At 43.0% G+C, this 27914-nt stretch overlaps 1 protein-coding gene across 1 annotated transcript in view; it reads right to left on the bottom strand.

Annotated features, from left to right (window-relative positions):
- Positions 1–27914, bottom strand: part of LOC106612532 (CUB and sushi domain-containing protein 1) — a 200871-nt gene that overhangs the window by 161040 nt on the left and 11917 nt on the right. The window contains exons 5-12 of the mRNA XM_014213739.3: positions 26999–27193; positions 25058–25196; positions 24698–24885; positions 23041–23229; positions 20495–20611; positions 20052–20267; positions 2690–2878; positions 1462–1631 (exon numbers count right to left, since the gene is read on the bottom strand). Coding sequence (XP_014069214.3) covers positions 1462–1631; positions 2690–2878; positions 20052–20267; positions 20495–20611; positions 23041–23229; positions 24698–24885; positions 25058–25196; positions 26999–27193 — 1403 coding nt within the window. The remainder of the gene's footprint in view (positions 1–1461; positions 1632–2689; positions 2879–20051; positions 20268–20494; positions 20612–23040; positions 23230–24697; positions 24886–25057; positions 25197–26998; positions 27194–27914) is intronic.

The raw sequence follows: 27914 nt of genomic DNA, 5'->3' as shown, positions 1-27914 counted from the left end.
TGTTCATGTGGGGAAACCAGAAGGATGCCTTTCCAAATAACATACTGTATATATTGAGACTACACAGAAAAGTGTGCTGTTTAATAAAAAAAAATGGCAGAGGTCATCATAAATCAATGTCAGTTTTCCAATTTTCTAACACAGTTAACGTTGTTTCAACCCTGAGCAGAGTAGTAGGCTGGGTTACATAATTCAAGACCAAAATGAGGAGAAAATATATTTCCTGTGTTTGACTGAGCATTTCCAATGCAGAAGAAAGTTTCAAGACCAATGAATTTACAACATAAAAGACAATTAATTTGGAAGAACAAAATGTAAGAACTAAAACAGATGAATGCAACATTATTGGGAATCCTTCAGTCTCCGCAAAATCATTATAATACGAGAAACACTTTGGCAAACAATGCAGGAGGTCGGAGAATCCTTGAACCCTTTTGCTCCCCAATTTCATGGTATCCAATTGGTAGATACAGTCTTGTCTCATCACTGCAAATCCACCGAAACACAACCCAACCAAGCCACACTGCTTCTGGACACAATGCCCACTTATCCTGGAAGCCAGCCGCACCAATATGTCAAAGGAAACACCGTACACCTGGTGACTAGTGTCAGCGTGCACTGCGCCCAGCCTGCCACAGGAGTTGCTAGTGCGCGATGGGACAAGGATATCCATGCCGGCCAAACCCTCCCCTAACCCGGATGACACTGGGCCAATTGTGCGCCGCCCCATTGGTCTCCCAGTCGCGGCCAGCTGCGACAGAGCCTGGACTTGAACCCAGACTCTCTAGTGGCACAGCTAACACTGCAATGCAGTGCCTTAGACCATTGTGCCACTCGGAAGGCCCATAATCTTTACTTTTTACAGCAATAAGCAGTGCCACTCTGTACATTAGATAGCACTATAATGGGAAATACTTTAAATGTATTCTTTCAATCAAGAACTTTGCCATTAGGATAAACAATCCTTCCTGAATCCCCTTCCACTTCCTCAATTATTGGCTATTAGATGCACAGAATGTATGATGAAAGATTAACAAAAACATTTCATTGTACAAGCCACATGCACAGGCATTTCAGATTTTTCATATGATGTTACACTCAAAGAGAACACTTATCCTCTCTTGTTTTCAATAACATATCTGTATAATTAGTGGTCTTCAGGGATTGTTAAAAACGTATTTTTCTCACGGTGCTCTATATGCCTCAAGCTCTGGCACCATGTCATTTTAATGAAGGCATTAATAGTTCATGATCTGACTGAGTCACTAGCTCTGGTCATATTCCAATTGCATTCAAAGAGATGATGGTGCAGTGAACACGTCCCACATTGAGCCCTTTATTAACCATTTACACATCTTGCAGTAAGAGAATTATGCGTGGGGCAGTATTTATGTGTAACATCAACAGAGTACATATCCAGTGTAGTGTATGAGTGATATGTAGTGTGTGTGTGAGACTCACCTTCAGGTAATCCCCCTCATGGAGCTGGAAGTGAGTGGCTGTGACACGGATGCCCTTCCCTGTCTCCGTCTCAATGCGGTAAATGCACTCATGGTTATTGTCATAATTGGATGGGTAATTGGGTGATAGCAGAACCCCCTCACTCCCAACGGTAGTGGCTCCACATTCAGCTAGGCAGAGACACAGAGAGAGAAAGAGCAGGAAAGAGAGAGACAGAGCAGGAGAGAGAGAAGGAGCCAAAGAGAGAGAGAGAGTCAGAGAGACAGAGGAATGGAGATAATTTGATATTAAGACATTTCATGGCAATCTGGGTTTGAAGCAAGAAAAATATCTTGATTAACTTTAGAGAACTGTCAAATTTCCCTACACACTAGAAGCTGCTCTTTCCACAGAACGAGAGAGAGAGAGAGAGCGAGAAGACCTGTGAGAAAATGTATATCTGGCGGTCATGAAACTGAATAGGGGCATTAAAGGAGCAGTTTAACCCAGAGAGAAGAGTTCACCACAAATATTCAGCAGGTTGAACCCAGAATACTTCAGCAGCTGCTGCTCTGTTACCCACTGATGGGCCAATCAGGTGTTGCCCCTGTTGGAATATTACCCATTGGCATATTGATGAATCGCCACAACAGAAACTTGAGAGGAATATGAATTAATGAATGGCTCTCTGCATTAAGTGTGTGTTGGTCACAAAGGCTCAGGGCTGTGCTGGAATTGGATGTCCTTGTAGTTAATATTCTGATGTTGTTCCTCAGGTATAGAAGCAGATGTTTCCTGTAGAAATGGAGCTGTGTGAGCTTGAGCCCGAGTTAAGTTATCGTGGGGTGATTGCCTAATTTTCTCTACTGAACTTTTTATGGGAAAGCACAAGGTGCTTTGTAGGTAATGACAAAATGACAGCCAGATCATCTGTTAGCACAATAGATATGATATGTGTATAACTGTGTGCAAACTCTGCACTGGTTTAATGCTCTGCCCATAAAATAGTACGTAATTGATAATAGGAACAAGTTGAGTTATATTCTTGAGCATGTAAATTAACAATTTGACTTTTTTCTGCAATTGAGGTAAATCAATCAATCCATTAGAAACTAGCTCATTCACTTGCATTACACTGTATGTTCGGTATAGCTCATTCTCCTGTCATGGATAAAGTACAGTACAAGTTCTTTCAAAGTACAAGTATTCCCAGTTTGTCCAAATGAAATGAAAGCATGTGTCCACCTACCCACACACCTTGGCAGGGCTCCACTCCAGACCCTCCGGCCTCCCCCCAGGCAGGTGATCTTGTGGTCCCCCTCCAATCGATAACCCGGGAAGCAGGAAAAAATGAGTGAGTCCCCCACACCAAACTGGAAACCAACTCGCCGGCTGTAGGCTGGCACTCCTGGATCTTCACAAGGCTCTAGGCTGTACTCTGTGGAATACACCAACATGTTTATTAACCCTCAAACTACCAACATACAGTATTTTACACACGTGGTCATTTTGGCCCCAGAAACTATTGGAAAAAGTAACAATCATCGCAAAATATCAACTTAATTCTTATCAAAATATCTTTAGACATGTAAATAATGTTATCTGAAATATAAATTTACCATAACAGACTGATGTTTTAGCAAAATTACAGTTATTTTGCATATCCTATAAAACTAAAATACTATAGGTTAAGTACAATCCACATTAGTACTAAAATGCAGATTTGCTATCATTTGATTGTAGAATCATTTCATTTTTAAAATGTAGAAATATATATTTGTTTAATAGTTATGTGGTAAAAATGACCAGCATTTGAAGTAATCTAAAATATAATCTACGTAATCCCCCAAAGTAATTATTTACTGCATCATGAGAAGACCATAAGCAATAACTAGTAATGCTGCATACTCTAAGGTTAAAATCTCACCTTTTTGGTAAAAATAGTTATAAATTGCTGAGGTGTAGTCACATTTAAAGACACAAGCTCAAGGACATACAAATATGAAAATATGAAATATTCTATATGATGTACACTGCTCAAAAAAATAAAGGGAACACTTAAACAACACAATGTAACTCCAAGTCAATCACACTTCTGTGAAATCAAACTGTCCACTTAGGAAGCAACACTGATTGACAATACATTTCACATGCTGTTGTGCAAGTGGAATAGACAACAGGGCGAAATTATAGACAATTAGCAAGACACCCCCAATAAAGGATTGGTTCGGCAGGTGGTGACCACAGACCACTTCTCAGTTCTTATGCTTCCTGGCTGATGTTTTGGTCAATTTTGAATACTGGCGGTGCTTTCACTCTAGTGGTAGCATGAGACGGAGTCTACAACCCACACAAGTGGCTCAGGTAGTGCAGCTCATTCAGGATGGCACATCAATGCGAGCTGTGGCAAGAAGGTTGCTGTGTCTGTCAGCGTAGTGTCCAGAGCATGGAGGCGCTACCAGGAGACAGGCCAGTACATCAGGAGACGTGGAGGAGGCCGTAGGAGGGCAACAACCCAGCAGCAGGACCGCTACCTCCGCCTTTGTGCAAGGAGGAGCAGGAGAAGCACTGCCAGAGCCCTGCAAAATGACCTCAGGCAGGCCACAAATGTGCATGTGTCTGCTCAAACGGTCAGAAACAGACTCCATGAGGGTGGTATGAGGGCCCGACGTCCACAGGTGGGGGTTGTGCTTACAGCCCAACACCGTGCAGGACGTTTGGCATTTGCCAGAGAACACCAAGATTGGCAAATTCACCACTGGCGCCCTGTGCTCTTCACAGATGAAGCAGGTTCACTCTGAGCACATGTGACAGACGTGACAGAGTCTGGTGACGCCGTGGAGAACGTTCTGCTGCCTGCAACATCCTCCAGCATGACCGGTTTGGTGGTGGGTCAGTCATGGTGTGGAGTGGCATTTCTTTGGGGGGCCGCACAGCCCTCCATGTGCTTGCCAGAGGTAGCCTGACTGCCATTAGGTACCGAGATGAGATCCTCAGACCCCTTGTGAGACCATATGCTGGTGCGGTTGGCCCTGGGTTCCTCCTAATGCAAGACAATGCTAGACCTCATGTGGCTGGAGTGTGTCAGCAGTTCCTGCAAGAGGAAGGCATTGATGCTATGGACTGGCCCGCCCGTTCCCCAGACCTGAATCCAATTGAGCACATCTGGGACATCATGTCTCGCTCCATCCACCAACGCCACGTTGCACCACAGACTGTCCAGGAGTTGGCGGATGCTTTAGTCCAGGTCTGGGAGGAGATCTCTCAGGAGACCATCCGCCACCTCATCAGGAGCATGCCCAGACGTTGTAGGGAGGTCATACAGGCACGTGGAGGCAACACACACTACTGAGCCTAATTTTTACTTGTTTTAAGGACATTACATCAAAGTTGGATCAGCCTGTAGTGTGTTTTTCCACTTTAATTTTGAGTGTGACTCCAAATCCAGACCTCCATGGGTTGATAAATTGGTTTTCCATTGATTATTTTTGTGTGATTTTGTTGTCAGCACATTCAACTATGTAAAGAAAAAAGTATTTAATAAGATTATTTCATTCATTCAGATCTAGGATGTGTTATTTTAGTGTTCCCTTTATTTTTTTAGCAGTATATTTGGTATTCAACAAAACTGTATGAATAAGGCTTGAAATTACATATGCTTTCTAAATATAGTACAATAACATTAAAAAAATATATATATATATTTAACCTTCCTTATAACTGTAAAGTTTATATTTGTATGTTTAGTGTTAGAGAAAATGTGCATAATTCCTAAAGTTCTCTCTTGATCAAAACATATACTCCCACCGTTGTGAACATCACACAGAGCTCTAGCTTGGCTTCCTGAACTCATCAGGAACTCGCCTTTCATCTCATATTAATCTTGTCCATCTATGACTAACAGAAAGTTATTTGTTTAAAATCTATTCATGGATATAAATCAGTATCTGATTGTGCTATAGTGATGAAACCACTCTCTCCTGCTGTGCTACAATGTAAGGATGTACAGTACGTAGCCTCGTTATTGTTATGTACATTTCTTGTGTTACTTTTTGATTGATTTGATTATTTAACCTCTAGGGGCTAGGGGGCAGTATTTTCACGGCCGGATTAAAAACGTACCCAATTTAAACAGGTTACTACTCCGGCCCAGAAAATAGAATATGCATATTATTAGTAGATTTGGATAGAAAACACTCTGAAGTTTCTAAAACTGTTTGAATGGTGTCTCTAAGTATAACAGAACTCATATGGCAGGCAAAAACCTGAGAAGAAATACAAGCAGGAAATACTATTTGCAAGTCATTGGCAATAAAACACACAGTGACAAAGGATTCACTTTGCACTTCCTATGGCTTCCACTAGATGTCAACGATCTTTATAAAGTTGTTTGAAGCGTCTATGATGAACAGAGACCGAATGAGAATGAAGGGAAGTTGACGTCCCTGTGAGGTCTTCACTTCATTATTGCGCGCACATGCACGTTCATGTGAGGCGAGACATTTTTCAAAACGTGTTTCAAGACACAGGAGAGGTCGGGTTGAAATATTACTGATGTTTCACGTTAAAAATGGACCAAAAGATTGATGCTAAACAACGTTTGACATGTTTGAACGAACGTAAATAGATTTTTTTTTTAACTTTTCATCGTGACTTTTCCCTCCCATTTTGAGTAGCCTACCGAACGCGCTAACAACACGGAACAGCATGGAGTTATTTGGACATAAATTATTAACTTCATCGAGAAAAAAAACAACATTTGTTGTGGACCTGAGATTCCTGGAAGTGCCTTCTGATGAGGATTATTAAAGGTAAGGGAATATTGCTAATGTTATTTATGGTATTAGATGATTCCAACATAGCGGCTAGCTGTATAGCCTAGTGTATTTTTCTGACCAGAGTACTCAGATTATTGCAAAGTATGCTTTCCCAGTAAAGTTATTTTGAAATCTGTCAATGCGGTTACATTCAGAATGCAACCGTTATTCTTTGAATAACAGTTTAATACTTTAACCACGTTTTATAATGAGTATTTTTTGTAAATTCACTGGCAGTTTTGGGGGAGACACATTTTCTCAACGACACGCGTCGATGTAAAATGCTGTTTTTGGATATAAATATGAACTTGATAGAACAAAAATGCATGTATTGTCTAACATAATGTCCTAGGAGTGTCATCTGATGAAGATTGTCAAAGGTTAGTGCATAATTTTAGCTGGTTTTCTGCTTTTGGTGACGCCTGTCCTTGAATTGAAAATGGATGTGTGTACTTTTTGTGGCTATGTACTCTCCTAACATAATCTAACTTTATGCTATCGCCGTAAAGCCTCTTTGAAAATCGAACAATGTTGTTCGATTAGGGAGATGTTTATCTTTTAAATGGTGTAAAATAGTTGATTGTTTGAGAAATTGAAATTATTCGATTTTTGATGTTTTGAATTTCCCGCCTTGCTAGCAATCCCGTCAGTGGGATTAGGTTACCCTCGATCCCCAAGAGGTTTTAACTTTAGTTTATTTAGTAAATATTTTATTAACTCTATTTCTTGAACTGCATTGTTGGTTAAGGGCTTGTAAGTAAGCATTTCACGGTAATACCTGCTGTATTGTGACAAACGTGACAAATACAATTTGATTTGATTGTAGGAATGTGATTTGTCAGTGGCTGTGAAGTAGGAAGAGAGCCAGGAGTTGGACAGTCTGAAGAGCGAATAAAATGGTAGGAGGGAAATCCCAGCTTCAATTGGTTTCAGATTTCACATTCGGTTGGAACTGGTACCAGAACCATGCAGGCAGTGGTGTATACCCACTTATTTTTCATTATTTCTTCACATTTTAGGCGCAGCAATATACACTCACGGCAGTAGGCCTACGCATGAATGTTCAAAAATGCAATTGTGGAAACCACCATTCTAAAATGTGCACAGCACATGCAAGCGGTTTCATGGACATAGATGGAAATATCCCTTTGAAATAGGGGGGGATTTAAAGATGCAACAACTATCATGGGTTGTTAATCTGATTAGGATAATACCTTTAGCTGCTATACAATGAAATACAGTTGAAAGAAAGCCAATAGAACAGGAGAATGCATAATGAGTATGCCTTTATAAAAAATAATTGCCTCCGCGTTTCAATGGTGGGTTTTTGACTATAGGCTACTTTGAAGCAAGGTAAAAGAGACATGCCTCATAATATGAAGTAAAACGTCCAGGTTTCAAACAATTAAGGAACAGGAAAAATATAGCGATGCTAATGATGGGCCTAACCGTTCACTGGCAGATGGAAAGGCTTTCTCAAAAACCCTCTTTATTAAATGTTAACTAGCTACAAAGTAGCCTGCGCCTACCTATCAGAATGATATGATTATTTGCGTCAATCCAGTGCCCATTTTGTTTGCAAACTCCATCTCAGCTAATCAAACAATAGTGATAGGTGCCTACACACGCACAGGTACACAGTAAGCGTTAAACAATTGATATTTATAAAAGTATCGCGTGGTAGTGCATGTTTAATGTCGCTAACTTCATACTCCATTGGAAAACTGGATTACGTTGTGCAATTTGACAGAGGTCACAAAGAATTAAGTTTTTATAAAAACGACAGATTGCTGCACAAAAAGAAAAGTCCCTTGAAATCAAACTTTATTTGCCACATGCGCCGAATACAACAAGTGTAGACTTTACTGTGAAATGCTTACTTACAAGCCATTAACCAACTGTGCAGTTCAAGAAGAAGAAAATATTTACCAAGTAGGCTAAAATAAAAAGTAATAATAAAAAGTAACACAAAAAGAATAACAAAATAAGGCTATATACAGGGGGCACTGGTACCGAGTCAGTGGGCAGGGGTACAGGCTAGTTGAGGTAATCTGTACATGTAGGTGGGGGTGAAGTGACTATGCATAGGTAACAAACAAACAGTGAGTAGTAGCAGTGTACAAGGGGGGTGGTGGTCAACGTAAATTGTCCGGTGGTGATTTTATGAATTGTTCAGCAGCCTAATGGCTTGGGGGTAGAAGCTGTTGAGGAGCCTTTTGGTCCTAGACTTGGCGCTCCGGTACCGCTTGCCATGCGGTAGCATAGAACAGTCTATAACTTGGGTGACTGGAGTCTCTGACAATTTTTTGGGCTTTCCTCTGACACTGCCTAAAATATAGGTCCTGGAAGGCAGGAAGCTTGGCCCCATTGATGTACTGGACTGTTCGCACTACCCTCTGTAGCGCCTTACGGTCAGATGCCGAGCAGTTGCCATACCAGGCGGTGATGCAACTGGTCAGGATGCTCTCGATGCAGCTGTAGAACCTTTTGAGGATCTGGGGACCCATGCCAAATCTTTTCAGTCTCCTGAGGGGAAAAAGGTTTTGTCGTGCCCTCTTCACGACTGTCTTGGTATGTTTGGACCATGATAGTTTGTTCGTGATGTGGACACCAAGGAACTTGAAACTCTCGACCCGCTCCACTACAGCCCCGTCCATGTTAATGGGGGCCTGTTCGGCCCGCCTTTTCCTGTAGTCCATGATCAGCTCCTTTGTCTAGCTCACATTGAGGGAGAGGTTGTTGTCCTGGAACCACACTGCCAGTTCTGACCTCCTCCCTATATGCCGTCTCATCGTTGTCGGTGATCAGGCCTACCACTGTTGTGTCATCAGCAAACTTGATGGTGTTGGAGTTGTGTTTGGCCACGCAGTCGTGGGTGAACAGGGAATACAGGAGGGAAGTAAGTACACACACCTGAGGGGCCCCAGTGTTAAGGATCAGCGTGGCAGACATGTTGTCTACTCTTACCACCTGGGGGCAGCCCATCAGGAAGTCCAGGATCCAGTTGCAGAGGGAGGTGTTTAGTCCCAGAGTCCTTAGCTTAGTAATGAGCTTCATAGGCACTATGGTGTTGAACGCTGAGCTGTAATCAATGAAAAGCATTCTCACATAGGTGTTCCTTTTGTCCAGGTGTGAAAGGGCAGTGTGGAGTGTGATTGAGATTGCGTCATCTGTGGATCTTTTGGGGCGGTACGCGAATTGGAGTGGGTCTAGGGTGTCCGGGAAGATGCTGTTGGTGTGAGCCATGACCAGCCTTTCAAAGCACTTCATGGCTACCGACGTGAGTGCCACGGGGCGGTAATCATTTAGGCAGGTTACCTTCGCTGCCTTGGGCACAGGGACTATGGTGGTCTGCTTGAAACATGTAGGTATTACAGACTCGGTCAGGGAGAGGTTGAAAATGTCAGTGAAGACAGTTGGTCCGCGCATGCTTTGAGTACACGTCCTGGTAATCCGTCTGGCCGAGCGGCTTTGTGAATGTTGACCTGTTTGAAGGTTTTGTTCACATCGGCTACTGAGAGTGTTATCACACAGTCATCCAGAACACCTGGTGCTCTCGTGCATGCTTCAGTGTTGCTTGCCTCGAAGCGAGCATAAAAGGCATTTAGCTCGTCTGGTAGGCTTGCGTTACTCGGCACCTCGCGTTGGGGTTTCCCTTTGTAGTCTGGAATAGTTTTCAAGCACTGCCACATCCGACGAGCATCAGAGCCTGTATTGATGCTTTGCTTGTTTGATGGTTCATCTGAGGGCATAGTGGGAATTCTTATAAGCGTCCGGATTAGTCTCCCACTCCTTGAAAGCGGCAGCTTTAGCCTTTAGCTCGATGCGGATGTTGCCTGTAATCCATGGCTTCTGGTTGGGACATGTATGAACAGTCACTGTGGGGACGATGTCATCGATGCATTTATTGATGAAGCCGATGACTGAGGTGGTGTATTCCTCAATGCCATTGGATGAATCCTGGAACATATTCCAGTCTGTGTAGCATCCGTGTCATCTGACCACTTTCGTATTGAGCGAGTCACTGGTACTTCCTGCTTTAGTTTTTGCTTGTAAGCAGGAATCAGGAAAATAGAATTATGGTCAGATTTTGTCACTCCCTGATCTGTTTCACCTGTCCTTGTGATTGTCTCCACCCCCTCCAGGTGTCGCTGATTTTCCCCAGTGTATTTATCCCTGTGTTTCCTGTCTCTCTGTGCCAGTTCGTCTTGTATGTTTTTCCAAGTCAACCAGCATTTTTCCCATTCTCCTGCTTTTTGCTATTCTCCTTTTCTAGTCCTCCTGGTTTTGACCCTTGCCTGTTTCTGGACTATGTACCCACCTGCCTGACCTGACCACGAGCCTGTCTGCCACTGTACCTCCTGGACTGATCTGGTTTTGACCTTTTGCCTGTCCACGACCATTCTCTTGCCTACTCCTTTTGGATTAATAAACATTGTAAGACTCCAACCATCTGCCTCCTGTGTCTGCATCTGGGTCTCGCTTGTGTCATGATAGTACGAACTGGCCATGACAGAACCAGCAAACTTGGACCAGCTCTGCCAAGCTGTCTTCCTGCGGGGAGCGACCATTGGGAGACATGAGGAGTTGTTACAGGGCCTTTTGGAAGGGCTCAGTTTCTTGACGGAACGCCACGACCATGGGTTAACTTTTTAAGGTATAGGGGGCAGTATTTTCATTTTCGGATGAAAAGCGTGCCCAAAGTAAACTGCCTAATACTCGGGCCCAGAGTCAAATATTTGCATATTATTAGTAGATATGGATAGAAAACACTGAAGTTTCTAAAACTGTTTGAATTATGTCTGTGAGTATAACAGAACTCATATGGCAGGCAAAAACCTGAGAAAAATCCAACCAGGAAGTGGGAAATCTGAGAATTGTAGTTCTTCTTTTGAATCCCTATCGAAACTACAGTGTCTTTGGGGTCACGTTGCACTTTCCTAAGGCTTCCATTGGCTGTCAACAGCCTTTAGAAACGTGTTTCATCCTTCTCCTGTTACTGGGCAGAAAATAGGAGCTCAGTCAATGAGTGGACTGCCTGGGACCAGTGAGTTGTTTACTGCGCGGGCACGTTTGGCGCGCCGCTCCTTCTTTTTCCTCTGTAATAAATACGCTATTGTCCGGTTGGAATATTATCGACGTTTTATGTTAAAAAGACCCTAAGTGTCACGTCCTGACCAGTATAGAGAATTATTTGTATTATTTGGTCAGGGCGTGGCAGAGGTATGTTTGTTTTGTATGGTGTTTTTTTTGTGTGTATAGCTTAGAGGGGTGTGTTATGTATGTGTTCCGGGGTTTTGTGGTGTATGTTTTAATATGAGTAGGTCCTAGGTTAAGTTTTCTATGTACAGATTTGGTTGCTGGACTCTCAATTGGAGGCAGGTGTTTCTAGTTGCTTCTGATTGGGAGTCCTATAAGTAGGTGTGTGTTTTGTTTGTCACTTGTGGGTAGTTGTATGTTAGCACTGGTTTTGTTTAGCCTGCTACACTGTTCCTGTCGTGAGTGTTGTTTATTGTTTTTTCCTCGTGTTCACATTGAAAATAAATGATGATGAGCACGCAATCCGCTGCATATTGGTCCACTTTTTCCGACAGCGATTTCAACATATCTTCTGACGAAGAGGTTTGTGACACTAAGGATTGATTGTAAACAACGTTTGACATCTTTCTACGAACGGTAATGGAACTATTTGACTTTTCGTGTCTGGATTTACGCTCGCGCGTTATGCCTTTGGATAGTGATCTGAACGCACAAACAAAACGCAGGTATTTGGACATAAATATGGAGTTTATCGAACAAAAATAACATTTCTTGTGGAAGTAGGAGTCCTGGGAGTGCATTCTGACGAAGATCAGCAAAGGTAAGAGAATATTTATAATACTAATTCTGAGTTTAGTTGACCCCAGAACTTGGCGGGTATCTGTATAGCTTGCTTTGATGGCTTAGCTATGTACTCAGAATATTTAAAAATGTGCTTTCTCCATAAAGCTATTTTAAAATCTGACACAGCGGTTGCATTAAGGAGAAGTATATCTATAATTCTTTCAATAACTGTTGTACATTTTATCAATGTTTATGATGAGTATTTTTGTAAATTGATGTTGTCACGGTTGTCGTTGGTAAAGGAGGACCAAAATGCAGCAGGTATGTGTATGCTCATCTTGACGTTTAATGAATTCAAAATGAACACCAAAATAACAAAAGAACTAACGATCAACAAAACAGTCTGGCAAGGCACAAGGCTAAACACAGAACAATCTCCCACAAATGACAAACACACCCTAATATATGGGACTCTCAATCAAAGGCAAATAGACAACACCTGCCTTCAACTGAGAGTCCCAACCCCAATTAACCAAACATAGAAACAGACACACTAGACTAAACATAGAATACATGAAAATCAAACAGTGCCCAAAAACCCCGGAATACTTAAATCAAATGCCCCTTCAACAAACACACCACCCCGAACCACATAAAACGAATACCCTCTGCCACGTCCTGACCAAACTACAATGACAATTAACCCTTATACTGGCCAGGACGTGACAGATGTGCTCATTCACCGGAGTGTTGGTGGGAATACATTTTCTGATCATGCGCCAATGTAAAATGGGGTTTTTGGATATAAATATGAACTTTATCGAGCAAAACATACATGTATTGTGTAACATGAAGTCCTATGAGTGCCATCTGATGAAGATCAAAGGTTAGTGAATATTTTAGCTGTATTTTAGTTTTTTGTGATGCATGTCCTTGCTTGGAAAATGGCTGTGGTTTTTCTTGTGAAGTTTATGTCCTATCATAATCTAATTTATGCTTTCGCCATAAAGCCTTTTTGAAATTGGACAATGTGGTTAGATTAACGGGAAGTTTATCTTTAAAATGGTGTAAAATAGTTGATTGTTTGAGAAAATGAAATTATGAGATTTTTGCTGTTTTGTGTTTTGTATTTTGCGCCATGCTATTTCACTGGCTGTTGATAGTGTGTACCGCGGGTGGGACGCTAGCGTCCCACCTAGCCCATAGAAGTTAAAGGCTATTATGGAGCAAATCAGGGAGTTAGCTCTGAAAAACCCCAATCACCCAGTAATTTTTTCCCTCTCTGTGGTGAGTTTGTATAGCCTATTCCGGCTCCCCGAGAACCGCGCTTACCACCTCCAGAGTGATATTCGGGGAATCCTGGTGCATGCCAGGGTTTTCTTTCTCAGTGCTCGCTTATTTTTGAGCCATATTCGTTTCCTTCAGACCAATCGAAGATAGCATACTGTATATCATTATGCTTATGTCGGGAAGGGCGCTCTCCTGGGCTACGGCAGTTTGGGAGCAACGATCTGGAGGTCATCTGGAGGAATTTATGGCAACAGTGAGAAAGGTATTTGAGTCTCCGGTATCTGGGAGAAAGGCGGCCAGTAAACTGCTCGACTTACGCCAGAACTCCCGTAGTGTGGCAGATTACGCGGATGATTTTCGCACGTCTCTTTTCGATACTTTTCTGCACGGATTACCTGAGGATGTAAAGGATAAGCTAGCTGCTCGGGAATTGCCGGTTGACCTCGACTCCCTTATCGCCCTAACCATCAAAATCAATGGACTCCTAAGGGAACGTAGGAGTGAGAGGAGGTCTGGTCTCGTGCACACTCGTGCACCCGCTATGGCTCATTCACCTTTGAGGGAATCCGGAAGTTTTTCAGAAGGAAGCTTTTCAGAGAGGATTCGAAGCCACCCGAGCACTCTCGTGAATCTACGATGGGTGAGTTGGATACTCAAATCAAATTTATTTATGTAGCCCTTCTTACATCAGCTGATATCTCAAAGTGCTGTACAGAAACCCAGCCTAAAACCCCAAACAGCAAGCAATGCAGGTGTAGAAGCACGGTGGCTAGGAAAAACTCCCTAGAAAGGCCAAAACCTAGGAAGAAACCTAGAGAGGAATCAGGCTATGAGGGGTGGCCAGTCCTCTTCTGGCTGTGCCGGGTGGAGATTATAACAGTACATGGTCAAGATGTTCAAATGTTGATAAATGACCAGCATGTTCAAATAATAATAATCACAGTAGTTGTCGAGGGTGCAACAAGTCAGCACCTCAAGAGTACATGTCAGTTGGCTTTTCATTGCCGATCATTGAGAGTATCTCTACTGCTCCTGCTGTCTCTAGAGAGTTGAAAACAGCAGGTCTGGGACAGGTAGCACGTCCGGTGAACAGGTCAGGGTTCTATAGCCGCAGGCAGAACTCCTGAGCCTATGCAGTTGGGAAGAGCTAGGTTATCAGTTGGGGAATGCTCACAGAGCATGAACAGTAACTATTGTCTGTACTGTGGAGGGGCAGGACATTTTATAGCTACCTGCCCTATTAGTAAACTCTTGTGTCTAGTGGGTACCAGCACTACTGTGAGTCAGACTGGGTGTTCTCTAATTCCCATCACCTGAACACCCTTTTTTGTGCTGTGGGGAGACCAATCTAAGTCTCTCCGAGTGCTCATTGACTCTGGGGCTGATGAAAGTTTTATGGATGCCACTATTGCTTCAGAGCTTGGTATTCCCACTCAGCCTCTCTCTGTTCCCATGGATGCTAGGGCACTGGATGGCCGCTCTATAGGGGAAGTCACTCATAGTACTGTGCCCATTCAATTACGGGTTTCTGGTAACCACAGTGAGACTATACAGTTCCTCCTCATTGCATCTCCCCATGTTCCTGTTGTTTTGGGATGTTCCTGGCTACAAAAGCACAATCCGGGGATTGACTGGACCACAAGCTCCGTCCTGGGTTGGAGTCCATTTTGCCATTCCCACTGCCTTCAAGCCGCACAGCCTTCCCAAGTCGCCTTCCTCTATGGCGGAGTACATAAAGGAGTCTCTGGCCACTGGGGCCATTCGTCCGTCTGCATCTCCTGCTGTCGCAGGGTTTTTCTTTGTGGAAAAGAAGGACAAGGACAAATCCGTGCATTGACTACCGGTGATTTAACGGTAAAAAATGGTAAATCCCCTACCTCTCCTCGGCATTTGAACCTCTCCAGGGAGCCACCATGTTTTCCAAGTTGGACCTTCGGAATGCCTACCACCTGGTTTGGCTACGTGAGGGGGATGAGTGGAAGACAGCCTTCAACACAGCCAGTGGACATAATGAGTACCAGGTCATGCCATTTGGACTCAGCAACGCCCCCGCTTTTTTCCAGGCTTTGGTCAACGATGTGCTCCGGGACATGCTAAACCGTTTTGTGTTCATTTACGTTGACGACATCCAGTTTTTTTCCTGATCTGCCCAAGAACATGTACTTCATGTCAGACAGGTTCTTCAGCGCCTCCTGGAGAACCAATTGTTTGTGAAAGCCGAGAAGTGTGAGTTCCACCACTCTACTATCACCTTTCAGGTATATGTTATTGCTGAGGGTAGTATTCAGATGGATCCTGAAAAGGTGAAAGCAGTGGTGGATTGGCCTCAACCAACGTCCAGGGTGCAGTTGCAACTGTTTCTTGGTTTTGCTAACTTCTACCACCGTTTCATTCGGGATTACAGCACCCTGGCGGCCCCCCTCTCGGCACTCACCTCTCCCAAGGTACCATTCAAATGGTCTCCAGCTGTCGACAAAGCCTTTGTGGACTTGAAGCATTGGTTCACAACAGCTCCCATCCTCATCCATCCAGACCCCTCATGTCAATTTGTGGTGGAAGTTGATGCTTCGGATGTTGGAGTGGGGGCCATCCTGTCCCAGCAATCAGCCCAGGACCAAAAGCTTCATCCCTGTGACTTCCTGTCCCATCGTCTCAATCCTGCAGAGAGGAACTATGATCTAGGCAATCGAACTCCTGGTGGTTAAGATGGCGTTGGAAGAGTGGAGGCACTGGCTGGAAGGAGCAGAACAGCCATTGTTGGTCTGGACCGACCATAAAAACTTGGAATATCTCCGTACAGCCAAGCGCCTCAACTCCATGCAGGCCCGGTGGGCCCTCTTGTTTACCAGATTCAACTTCACCATTTCTTACCAACCAGGGTCAAAAAATGTGAAGCCTGACGCTCCCTCCCGCCTATACAGTTCCTCTATCACACCCTCGACCTCCGAAACCATTCTCCCTACCTCATGCCTTGCTTCCACTGTAGATTGGGGTATTGAGAACCTGGTTCTCGAGGTGCAACGCTCCCAGCCTGGACCTGAAGGGGGCCCGGCTAACTGGCTGTTTGTAACTAACCCAGTCCGGTACCGGGTCCTGGAATGGGCTCGTTCCTCCAGGCTGACCTGTGATCTAGAGTCCCGTCGTACACTAGCCTTCCTCCGATAATGTTTCCGGTGGCCCATAATGGTTCCTGATGTCTTTGCCTTCATCGCCGCATGCACAGTGTGTTCTGAGAACAAGACTCCACGGCAAGCTCCTTCTGTCCTCCTTCAGCCACTTCCGGTCCTTCATCATACCTTGTCTCATATATCTCTGGGCTTTGTCACTGGGCTCCCTCCGTCTGATGGCAACGTTGTCATTCTGACGGTAGTTGATCGGTTCTCCAAGGCCGCCCATTTTATTCTTCTCCCCAAACTACCTTCTGCCAAGGAGACAGCCCAGCTTATTGTGCAGCATGTCTTCCGGATCCATGGACTCCCGGTAGACATGGTCTCCGATCGGGGTCCTCAGTTCACGTCTGTTCTGGAAGGCATTCTGCACCCTTATTGGGTTGTCGGCCAGCCTGTAATCTGGATTCCATCCCCAAACCAATGGTCAGTCGGAGCGAGCCAACCAAGATCTGGAAACCACCTTGAGATGCCTGGTCCCAACCAACCCTACTACCTGGAGCCGTCAACTGGTCTGGGTGGAGTATGCCCATAACACCCTGTCCCTGTTCTGCCATGGGACTCTCCCCTTTCAAGTGCTCCATGGGGTATCAGCCTCAACTCTTCCCATCTCCAGAGTCCTGAGTGCCACTGCTGTCCATCTTGTCTGTACCCTCCGTATCCACCCTACTTTCCATGTGTCCAGAATTAAGCCTGTGTGTCACTGTCCTTTGTCTTCTGTTTCCAGGCCTATTCCACCCCCCCCCCCCCCCCACTCCCCCGGGTAACCGATGGCCAGCCAGCGTATATGGTGAGACGCCTCCTGAAGGTTTGACCACGGAGTAGGGGTTTCCAGTACCTGGTTGACTGGGAGGGTTATGGCCCGGAAGAGAGGTGCTGGGTTCCTGCTAAAGACATCTTGGACCTGGCACTCATCGCTGATTTCCACCCAGGTAGGACACCAGGTGGCGTCCCTGGGGGGGGGGGGGGGGGGGATTGTCTCCACCCCCTCCAGGTGTCACTGATTTTCCCCAGTGTATTTATCCCCGTGTTTCCTGACTCTCTGTGCCAGTTCGTCTTGTATGCTTTCCCAAGTCAACCAGCGGTTTTCCTGTTCTCCTGCTTTTTGCTATTCTCCTTTTTCTAGTCCTCCTGGTTTTGACCCTTGCCTGTTTCTGGACTCTGTACCCGCCTGCCTGACCATTCTGCCTGCCTTGACTACGAGCCTGTCTGCCACTCTGTACCTCCTGGACTCTGATCTGGTTTTGACCTTTTGCCTGTCCATGACCATTCTCTTGCCTACTCCTTTTAGGATAAATAAACATTGTAAGACTCCAACCATCTGCCTCCTGTGTCTGCATCTGGGTCTCGCCTTGTGTCATGATAGATTTGCCAAATGGAGGGCTGGGGAGAGCTTTGTATGCATCTCTGTGTGTGGAGTAAAGGTGCTCTTGGATTGTTTTCCCTGGCTGCGCATGTGAAATTTGGTAAGACTGATTTAAGTTTGCCTGCATTAAAGTCCCCGGCCACTAGGAGCGCCGCATCTGGTGAGCATTTTCTTCTTTACTTATGGCCTTATAGAGTTGGTTGAGAGCGGTCTTAGTGCCAGCTTCGCTTTGTGGTGGTAAATAGACGGCTACGAATTATACAGATGAGAACTACCTCGAGACTTATTTAATATTAGACATCGCGCACCAGCTGTTATTGACAAAGACACACCCCCACCCCTCGTCTTACCAGAGGTAGCGTCTCTTTTCTGCCGGTGCATGGAAAAACCTGCCAGCTCTATATTGTCAGTTTCTTCGTTCAGCCACGTCTCGGTGAAACATACGATGTTGCAGTTTTTAATGTCCCGTTGGTAGGATAATCTTAATATTAGGTCATCAATTTTATTTTAGAATGATTGCACGTTAGCAAGAAGAATGGAAGGTATTGGGAGTTTTCTCGCTCGCCTCCGGATTCTCAGAAGGATCCCCGATCTGCGTCCCCTTTTCCGTCGTCTTTTATTCACGCAAAAGGTGTGGATCTGGGCCTGTTCCAGTGAAAGCAGGATATCCTTCTCGTCGGACTCGATAAAGGAAAAAGTTTATTCCAATCCGCGGTAATTAATCGCTTTTCTGATGTCCAGAAGTTATTTTCGGTCGTAAGAGACAGTAGCAGCAACATTATGTACAAAAATAAGTTACACAAAAAAATAACAATTGCACAATTGGTTGGGAGAATGTAAAACGTCAGCCATGGTCTTCGGTGCCATCTTTCAAACACTGTACATGTGTTTTGTAATCAAATTCTGGTCTGTCAAAGCATCTGGTTGTTATTATTATTTACTTTGAAATGTTTGTATTTCATCTGTTTGGTAATGCCAACCTGTCCTGTTCTCGACTCACCATCACTGTGAATTGGCTCCTATTTGAGCGGGCCGTTGAAGATAGGCACAGGCTGCAAACCACTTGTTATTTGGTTTCTCCCATTTCTCAGGGGTGTTTTCATTTATTGGAAATGTTTACGCTAATTGTGTATTTGTTTTCATAAACGTGTTAAGTGTTGACCATAAGAATGTTAATTGGGCAATTGTAATAACTTTAAATTGTGCTATTTAGAGGTTTAAATGGTTTATGCCAAGTGGTTATTTAGGATTCCCTAATCCTCATTCAGGGCAGTTTGTCAGTTTTTGACTTGTATTCGAGTCAAGTTATTATATTATTGGCCGAGTAAGTTTATTATTTTGCAACCAAGTTAAAGGCCCAATGTAATGTTTTTATCTCAATATCAGATCATTTATGGGTAATAATTACGTAAGTTACTGTGATTGTTTTCCACTAAAATTGTAAAAAATATACACAAATATTTTTGCGAAATAAAACTAAACAATTTCTCAAGTAAGACATTTGCTAGGACTGTCTCAGAGTGGTCTGAGTGGGGAGGGAAAGGCACCAAAGGGATGCATTGACTACAGAGTGGATCAATCCACCACAGCGGAGGAGCCTAATGGGAGGAATATGTAACCTGAAAACTATCTGTTATTGGCAGAGGTTTGGAAATATTTTGGTTATTGGTCTATTCACCAGGCAAGCCAAAACTCCACCCATGCAAATCCTGCGGATTAGAATGTCCTGTATAAATTGCATTTTCAACCAGCAACTGTCAGAAATAACTGATCATATTTTTTTCCCACACTTTTTCAGTGTTAGTTTCATCAGCTGTTGTACACATATGAAACATAGGAAAAAAACAGAATTTTGATTGCACTGGGCCTTTAATTATTTTGGTCATGTTTAAAATGTGTACATTTTTGTAGATACAACTCTAGATACAGTCTTCTCCATCCCCTGCACGATAAATAAATACCGCATTTGATCTACTGACGTCTCAACTGTTACTGCTCCACACTGGGTCCTCTATCCTAACACAATACCATTTACAATTGTATTTATAATCAAACAATGTTCTAATCACTGCAGTCACATCAGATATTTTAATCCACATGCAACGGACTCTTAAAATGATACATTATACACAATGCATGACAACCCACCTGAGAAGGACATGTTGAAACCTTCATAGGACATGGAGAAATCTGAGACGAAGCGGAGCTGGGCGCTAAAGTTTCCAAACAGGCCGGCCTTGATGGAGGGGGGCAGGACGGAGCCAGTGAGCCTGGCCACGGGTTCCGTGAAGCTGCCGTCCTCTGTGATGAGGAGGTAATCATGGGAGTCCTCCAGGTGGAACGTGTGGAAGAGCAGCTGCACTCCTGGAGAGATTCAGATAAGATTAGGCCTCCCTAAGTCACACATCAAAAACCCTGTCTCTACGTCACACCAGCCCTAAGGGAGGGCTGGGGCTTAATGTTGATGAGAATATAGAAATACATTATTCAAATGGGGTGATGTAGGCCTAGTCACAGCTGCTTTTACTTACTTAATGCTGCAACAAATTATTGGTTGGTTCTTACAGTAGAGAGCTATTCATGAGTCTTACCTTTGCCATGAGACACCTCTATCGTCCATGTGCAGTTCAATGAGTTTGGGTAGAAATCAGGAAATCCAGGGGAGAGAATATTTCCTTTTTTACCAAAGATATAACCACCACACAACGCTAAGGGAAACAAAATGAAACACGTTGTGAATGAGTGTAAGAGGCATTGTTTTTTAGACTGAGAACTGAACATTAACAATGATTAATTAATGCAATTTCTTGCATAACAATCAGGGGTTTTAGAAAAATAAATTATAACAGCATTTAAATAAATAAAGATGCAAACGATTATGAGCTGGTATCATTAGATTTTTGATTAGTATGCCAAGAGCGCAGAAAATTGCTCAAAGAAATTGCTAAATTAAAAACAGAGTCCAGGTGGGTTTGAAACCAGAATTTAGGTCAGAGCCTGCAAACAATATCCCTGGGTGTAAGATAATCTTTTGCACTTTGTAAATGTTCTAAACAAACTTTTAGTCACTCCTCCATGTTATTTGTAGAGACAAACCTAATGACAGTGTGAAACACAGACGTAGACACATGTTTCTAGATTAAAAGCCTCAGAGTTTACCCAACTAAAGCTGAGTAAGATGAAGACGTGGGATACTGTACGCTGATAGTGAGTCTGTCTGAGAAGATCAAAAGCGAACTTAATAACCGAGGCAGAATTCTGACAGGAAAGACTGTCAGTGGAGAAAGTCAGGCAGAGTCATCGAAACAACAACTTATCACTGCCTTAATTACGAGATAAATAAAAAAGGAAGAACAAGTTAAAGGAATATGTTAATCTACTTTGGTTTCTATGTAAATGTTACACTTTAGTTGTACTTACCATGTTTTTGAAGCATGGAATCTATAATCTATAACATGAATGTATATGTTAATAGACAAACAGAGGTCCAGAACCTCTAGCCTATGAGGTTGAAGTCACTCAGTGTTTATAATTGGTGTGAGGATCTGTTAAATGGTTTGAAAATAGCTGAAAAAGGAAGCAGGCGTTCCCAAGATAGCACAGGTTCCCATGAACAAATGTATGGAGTTGGCACTTGCAATTATACCCGATTCCGTAGGCTATGGAGATGCTGGTGATTAAATGGGGCTCATGTCGCGCGTGTTATCATACACGCCCAAGGCTACCACTGAAAGTTAATCAGCGAGGATAGTTCTTTTGAGGGTGAGACAAATAAAAATATCATAATTGCATGGTATCCCAGCATGCGTCTACATATTTATTTATTTACATATTTACTGAGGTCTGAGTCGTCCCGTTTGAAAGAAGAAGGGGAGATATTTTTGTTGTGAAAAACAAGGTGTACCTTCCCCCAAAGTGAGGGATCCTTGGAAATCATTACAAATTACTTCTGGTATAGATATCACAAAGCGGGCCACAAAGGCAACACTGTATGTTTATGATAAGACATGGATAAGACAAATTGTGGGCGTAAACAATCCATATCTACAGTATCGTCTTTGCTCTTAAGAGCTTAAGTCCTGCTTGCACCATAAACACAGTAGTGGGCGGGAGGAGACAGGTGCTCAGGATGCAGGACTAGTGGAACATTTCTACGCGATTTGAAGAGTTCATTTCTGCTGCACTTCTAAGAATGAGGGTTCTAAGAATTATACTACAAGAAAAAAACCAATGATGGATGATCAATGTTATGCTCTGTGATTGTTCATTATTTTTCACCATTTCCAAAAAGTATTGTGCCATAATCCTCCTTCTAATATAAAACATTATTTTTCACCATTTCTAAAAAGTATTGTGCCATAATCCTCCTTCTAATATAAAACATTCTATCTCTTCCTGAAATGAATGGGTGATAAATCCCATTTAAAAAACAGATAGCAGCTTTGTCTAGAACAGGACCTGTCTATTGCATATGCCTACAGCCTTGTGAAATGATAGAGTAAGTAAGAGGGACAAATAGGCAGATACAACGGAAGAAAACATTTCATATATCTGAATGGGATGTGGAAATGCCACCACTGTCGATCATGAAGGTCAAGTTCAGAAGAGAACACATTCGGTGTCAGACTTGGCTAGAATAGAAAATACAATTGATAAGCTAGTTGTCTGGAGGATGATATTGGGCGTACAAAACCTGACGGTCAAACGCTTGACTTACTAGAAAAATATGCTGTACAGGTTTATTTTCATCCCAAGTAGCGAGAAACAAATGAGATAAACAGTTGGAATAATGTCTTTCTGCAGAACCTCCACCCTGTCTACTGCCTCTCTGACTCTCTGTTGTCTGACACCCAAAGTTATCTTAGTGTGTATATTCTAGTCACCTCTCCTCTCATCAAGAATTAATGAACTCAGCCCCCGAGGGGAGTCAAAGAGGCTTACCCTTTCCCCCAGATAAGAGAGAGATTCGTTAGCAGGGAGTTGTGTCTCCCACATCACTCTCTGTGAATGTGATGGGGAGTGTGAGGAGAAGGGGTGATAGCTGGGTGCTGCCACGCATGTACTATAAGTGCACCTGACACGAACAGGAAAAAGGAGAGGAAGGAAGGGTTGGACAAGGCTAGATGGGGTACACTACCATCACAGCTGGGCAGTGCGTGATTCCACTGATGGTTCCTCTCACACACGATGGGTTCCTCATCGCTCAGCGTGTAGCCTTGATCACAGCTGAATGTCACCCTGGAGCCAATGGCGAAATTGTTCCCATGCCGCTTTCCATTGACCGGGATCCCAGGATCTAAGCAGGAATCTGTTTCCATCATAACACCTTTAGGGATAGAAATAACTATTTCATTCCACCTTCAGGCCTTAAAATGTAATAGAGAATGGTGTCATAATCGCTCTTTACTGTATAAATCATGAGGGAGCCACAAGGGGTTCTCTCTCCTTTTCCCTCTCTTTCCATTTCATCCCTTGATGGAGGGTTGTCCTCATAGAAAATATTGTAATAATAATCAAATGTGTATTTTATTAATGAGTTATCCCAAATAGCATACATGAAATGTTTATAAAGCACAATAGATGTCATTAACAATTTTCAGCTATCTGTCTGGATTTGGTAGTCATGTCTCATCCCTGCTTACTTAATAATGACAGCCAGTCTTGTGCTACAGTAATTGTGGTTAGGTTAATATAGGAAACATTTATGGCATACATTTTTTGTGAGTATATAGTATGGAAGCTTGAATAAATTCGGAAAGTATTCAAACCCCTTGACTTTTTCAACATTTTGTTACGTTACAGCCTTGTCCTAAAATGGATTTAATAAAAAAAGTCCTAATCAATCTACACACAATACCCCATAATGACAAAGCGAAAACAGGTTTTTCTATATTTTCTCCCATTCTTTTCTGCAAATCCCCTCAAGCTCCCCATCCAACCTGACAGAGCTTGAGAAGATCTGCAGAGATGAATGTGAGAAATTGCCCAAATACAGGTGTGCAAAGCTTGCAGCGTCATACCCAAGAAGACTCAAGCCTGTAATCGCTGCCAAAGGTGCTTTAACAAAGTACTGAGTAAAGGTTCTGAATACTTATGTACATTTATTATTTCAGATGTACATTGTTTATACATTTGCAAAAAAATCGAAAAACCTGTTTTTGCTTTGTCATTTTGACGTATTGTGTGTAGATTGATGAGGGGGGAAAACAGTTTAATCCATTTTAGAATAAGGTTGTAATGTAACAAAATGTGGAAAGAGTCAAGGGGTCTGAATACTTTTCGAATGCACTGTATCATAGTATTTGGAGGAAGAATTTGGCTAACTATTTTACAACACTATTGAATTGTTGATAGATTACTAAATCATCTTATTGCAAATGACAGCCTAGTGCTATCATTGGTGATGTAATAACGTTATATCTCATGAGCTAAATCTCATGAGGTTGGCCTTCATAATCACCAATTATTTGGCATTTAAATCACAGTCCTGTTCAGGCAACAACACTAATGATGACAAGCTATCAAAAATAAGTGTAAATCTAATTTCACAGCTCCTACACCACTTCAGTAATATTGAAATGGTGTAAGAGCTGTGAAATTAGATTTACACTTCTTGTGATCACAACACCCACCACACGAGCTGAGTCAATATTGACATCAGCAGCACACACATGACAGCGATATTGCACCACCAGTTGTAGCCATTAAACATTTTGTGGATTGCAAACACAACGTCCTCAGCTTTTCAAGGTAGCCCTGTGGATACATTTCAAATTGAAAACCGTAGAACTCACTGTCGTAGCGGATCTGGAAGCCCACGCTGGAGCGACTGTTGTCTGTGGTGAATAGCAGGTACATGTAATTACTGGTGCTAATGAGAAAATGGGGCGCCTGAGTGCCATGATACTCTCCGATTAAAGGAGAGGAGTTGGAGGGGCCATCCCGAATCTCCAGTGTGTCATAATTAACCTCGGTCTGGAATCTACATGAAAACAGACAAAAAAGGAGGGGAAAGGATAGTGAATTAGAAGCTAATACTCCATCCAGGCAATTTTATGTAGCCAATCATGGCAGATTATCTCAAACTGAATGATTGTGTGAAATTGAAATAGCTGCATCAAGGACAATATCAATTCTAAACAAAATAGGAAAACCTGTCAAAGGATATCTTGATGGCGTGATCTTTTCTGGCTTCAATAACCCATTCACAGTTCAAAGAATCTTTGTAGTATCCCGGCCAACCAGGAGACAGCAGAACTCCGGTTGGAGCTGTTAAATATCCCCCACAAGGTGCTAGAGGGAAAAGTATGATCTTAGTGGCAAGGTTCTGACATAGAGAGCTTACAAGTCTATATGCAACAGTATGCAAAATGTAACAGTATCCAGTCGTGGCCAAAAGTTTTGAGAATGACACAAATATTAATTTCCACAAAGTTTGCTACTTCAGTGTCTTTAGATATTTTTGTCAGATGTTACTATGGAATACTGAAGTATAATTACAAGCAATTCATAAGTGTCAAAAGCTTTTATTGACAATTACATGAAGTTGATGCAAAGAGTCAATATTTGCAGTGTTGACCCTTCTTTTTCAAGACCTCTGCAATCCGCCCTGGCATGCTGGCATGCTGTCAATTAACTTCTGGGCCACATTCTGACTGGGTTTTTGTTTGTCCACCCGCCTCTTGAGGATTGACCACAAGTTCTCAATGGGATTAAGGTCTGGGGAGTTTCCTGGCCATGGACACAAAATATCAATGTTTTGTTCCCCAAGCCACTTAGTTACCACTTTTGCCTTATGGCAAGGTGCTCCATCATGCTGGAAAAGGCATTGTTCGTCACCAAACTGTTCCTGGATGGTTGGGAAAAGTTGCTCTCGGAGGATGTGTTGGTACCATTCTTTATTCATGGCTGTGTTCTTAGGCAAAATTGTGAGTGAGCCCACTCCCTTGGCTGAGAAGCAACCCCACACATGAATGGTCTCAGGATGCTTTACTGTTGGCATGACACAGGACTGATGGTACCGCTCACCTTGTCTTCTCCGGACAAGCTTTTTTTCCGGATGCCCCAAACAATCGGAAAGGGGATTTATCAGAGAAAATGACTTTACCCCAGTCCTCAGCAGTCCAATCCTTGTACCTTTTGCAGAATATCAGTCTGTCCCTGATGTTTTTCCTGGAGAGAAGTGGCTTCTTTGCTGCCCTTCTTGACACCAGGCCATCCTCCAAAAGCCTTTGCCTCACTGTGCGTGCAGATGCACTCACACCTGCCTGCTGCCATTCCTGAGCAAGCTCTGTATTGGTGCTGCCCCGATCCCGCAGTTGAATCAACTTTAGGAGACGGTCTGGCGCTCGCTGGACTTTCTTGGGCGCCCTGAAGCCTTCTTCACAACAATTTAACCGCTCTTCTTGAAGTTCTTGATGGTCCGATTAATGGTTGATTGAGGTGCAATCTTACTTGCAGCAATATCCTTGCCTGTGAAGCCCTTTTTGTGCAAAGCAATGATGACGGCACGTGTTTCCTTGCAGGTAACCATGGTTGACAGAGGAAGAACAATGATTCCAAGCACCACCCTCCTTTTGAATCTTCCAGTCTGTTATTTCGAACTCAATCAGCATGACAGAGTGATCTCCAGCCTTGTCCTCGTCAACACTCACACCTGTATTAAGAGAATCACTGACATGATGTCAGCTGGTCCTTTTGTGGCAGGGCTGAAATGCAGTGGAAATGTTTTTGGGGGATTCAGTTCATTTGCATGGCAAAGAGGGACTTTGCAATTAATTGCAATTCATCTGATCACTCTTCATAACATTCTGGAGTATATGCAAATTGCCATCCTACAAACTGAGGCAGCAGACTTTGTGATAATTAATATTTGTGTCATTCTCAAAACTTTTGGCCACGACTGTAGACTGGGTATACTTTGCTACTTGTAGAATTGTAGCATACTTTCAGTGGCTCTACAATGTTTCACCAAATGACAACAATGATATGCCCAGTGCCCACCCACGCCAATCCAAGGGAGTCAGGATGACATTGGCAGATTCCACTGGATACTTATTGGATTATATGGATTATTGTGCAACATTACACAGTACCTTCACACCGAGGAACTGCTGCATTCCACACTACGTTTCCATCCTGAATGATGCAGGTTATGGACTCAGACCCATGGGTTTTGATGAAGCCTTCATCACATGTGAAGAGCACAGAGCTGCCCAACAAGAAGTGCTCCCCATTCCGCTGGCCATTGACAGGGATGCCGGGGTCGTGGCATTCATTCTGACCAAATGCTAGAGAGGAAAATAAAACTGGTTTCAGTGTTTTTCAGTGATTTCAGTCTTTTCTGTACTATTGTTTTTTAATCAATAAGAAGATATCAAACTGGATTCGGTGCCACATTTAACTCATGTGTCTTATCCCAGAGAACGAGATGAGAACCTGGTTAATTTACGGCTAGGGGTTCCGCTAGCAGAACGTTTCGACAACATCCGGTGAAATGGCAGAGCGCGAAATTCAAGTGCAATACAACAAATTAAATCTTAACTTCTTGTTAATCTAGCCACCGTGTCAGATTTAAAAAAGGCTTTATGGCGAAAGCAAACCATGCTATTATCTAAGGACAGTACCCCATCAAACAAACACATAACAATCATAATTCAACCTGCCAGGCGCGACACAAAACTCAGAAATAACGATATGATTCATGCCTTGCCTTTGAAGATCTTCTTCTGTTGGCACTCCAATATGTCCCATAAACATCATAAATGGTCCTTTTGTTCGATAAATTCTGTCGTTATATCTCCAAAATGTCAATTTTTTTGGTGCGTTTGATTCAGAAAAATACCAGTTCCAACTCGCGCAACATGACAAAAAAAATCTAATAAGTTACCTGTAATCTTGATCCAAACATTTCAAACAACTTTCCTAATACAACTTTAGGTAATTTTTAACGTAAATAATCAATCAAATTTAAGACGGGATAAACTGTGCTCAATACCAGACAAAAACAAA

The sequence above is a fragment of the Salmo salar genome, chromosome 01 (genome assembly GCF_965601325.2).
Source record: "Salmo salar chromosome 01, fSalSal1, whole genome shotgun sequence".
In the NCBI taxonomy this organism is placed as follows: domain Eukaryota; kingdom Metazoa; phylum Chordata; class Actinopteri; order Salmoniformes; family Salmonidae; genus Salmo; species Salmo salar.
Note: the sequence above shows the minus strand (reverse complement) of the source record. Positions and strands in the feature narration are given on the sequence as shown.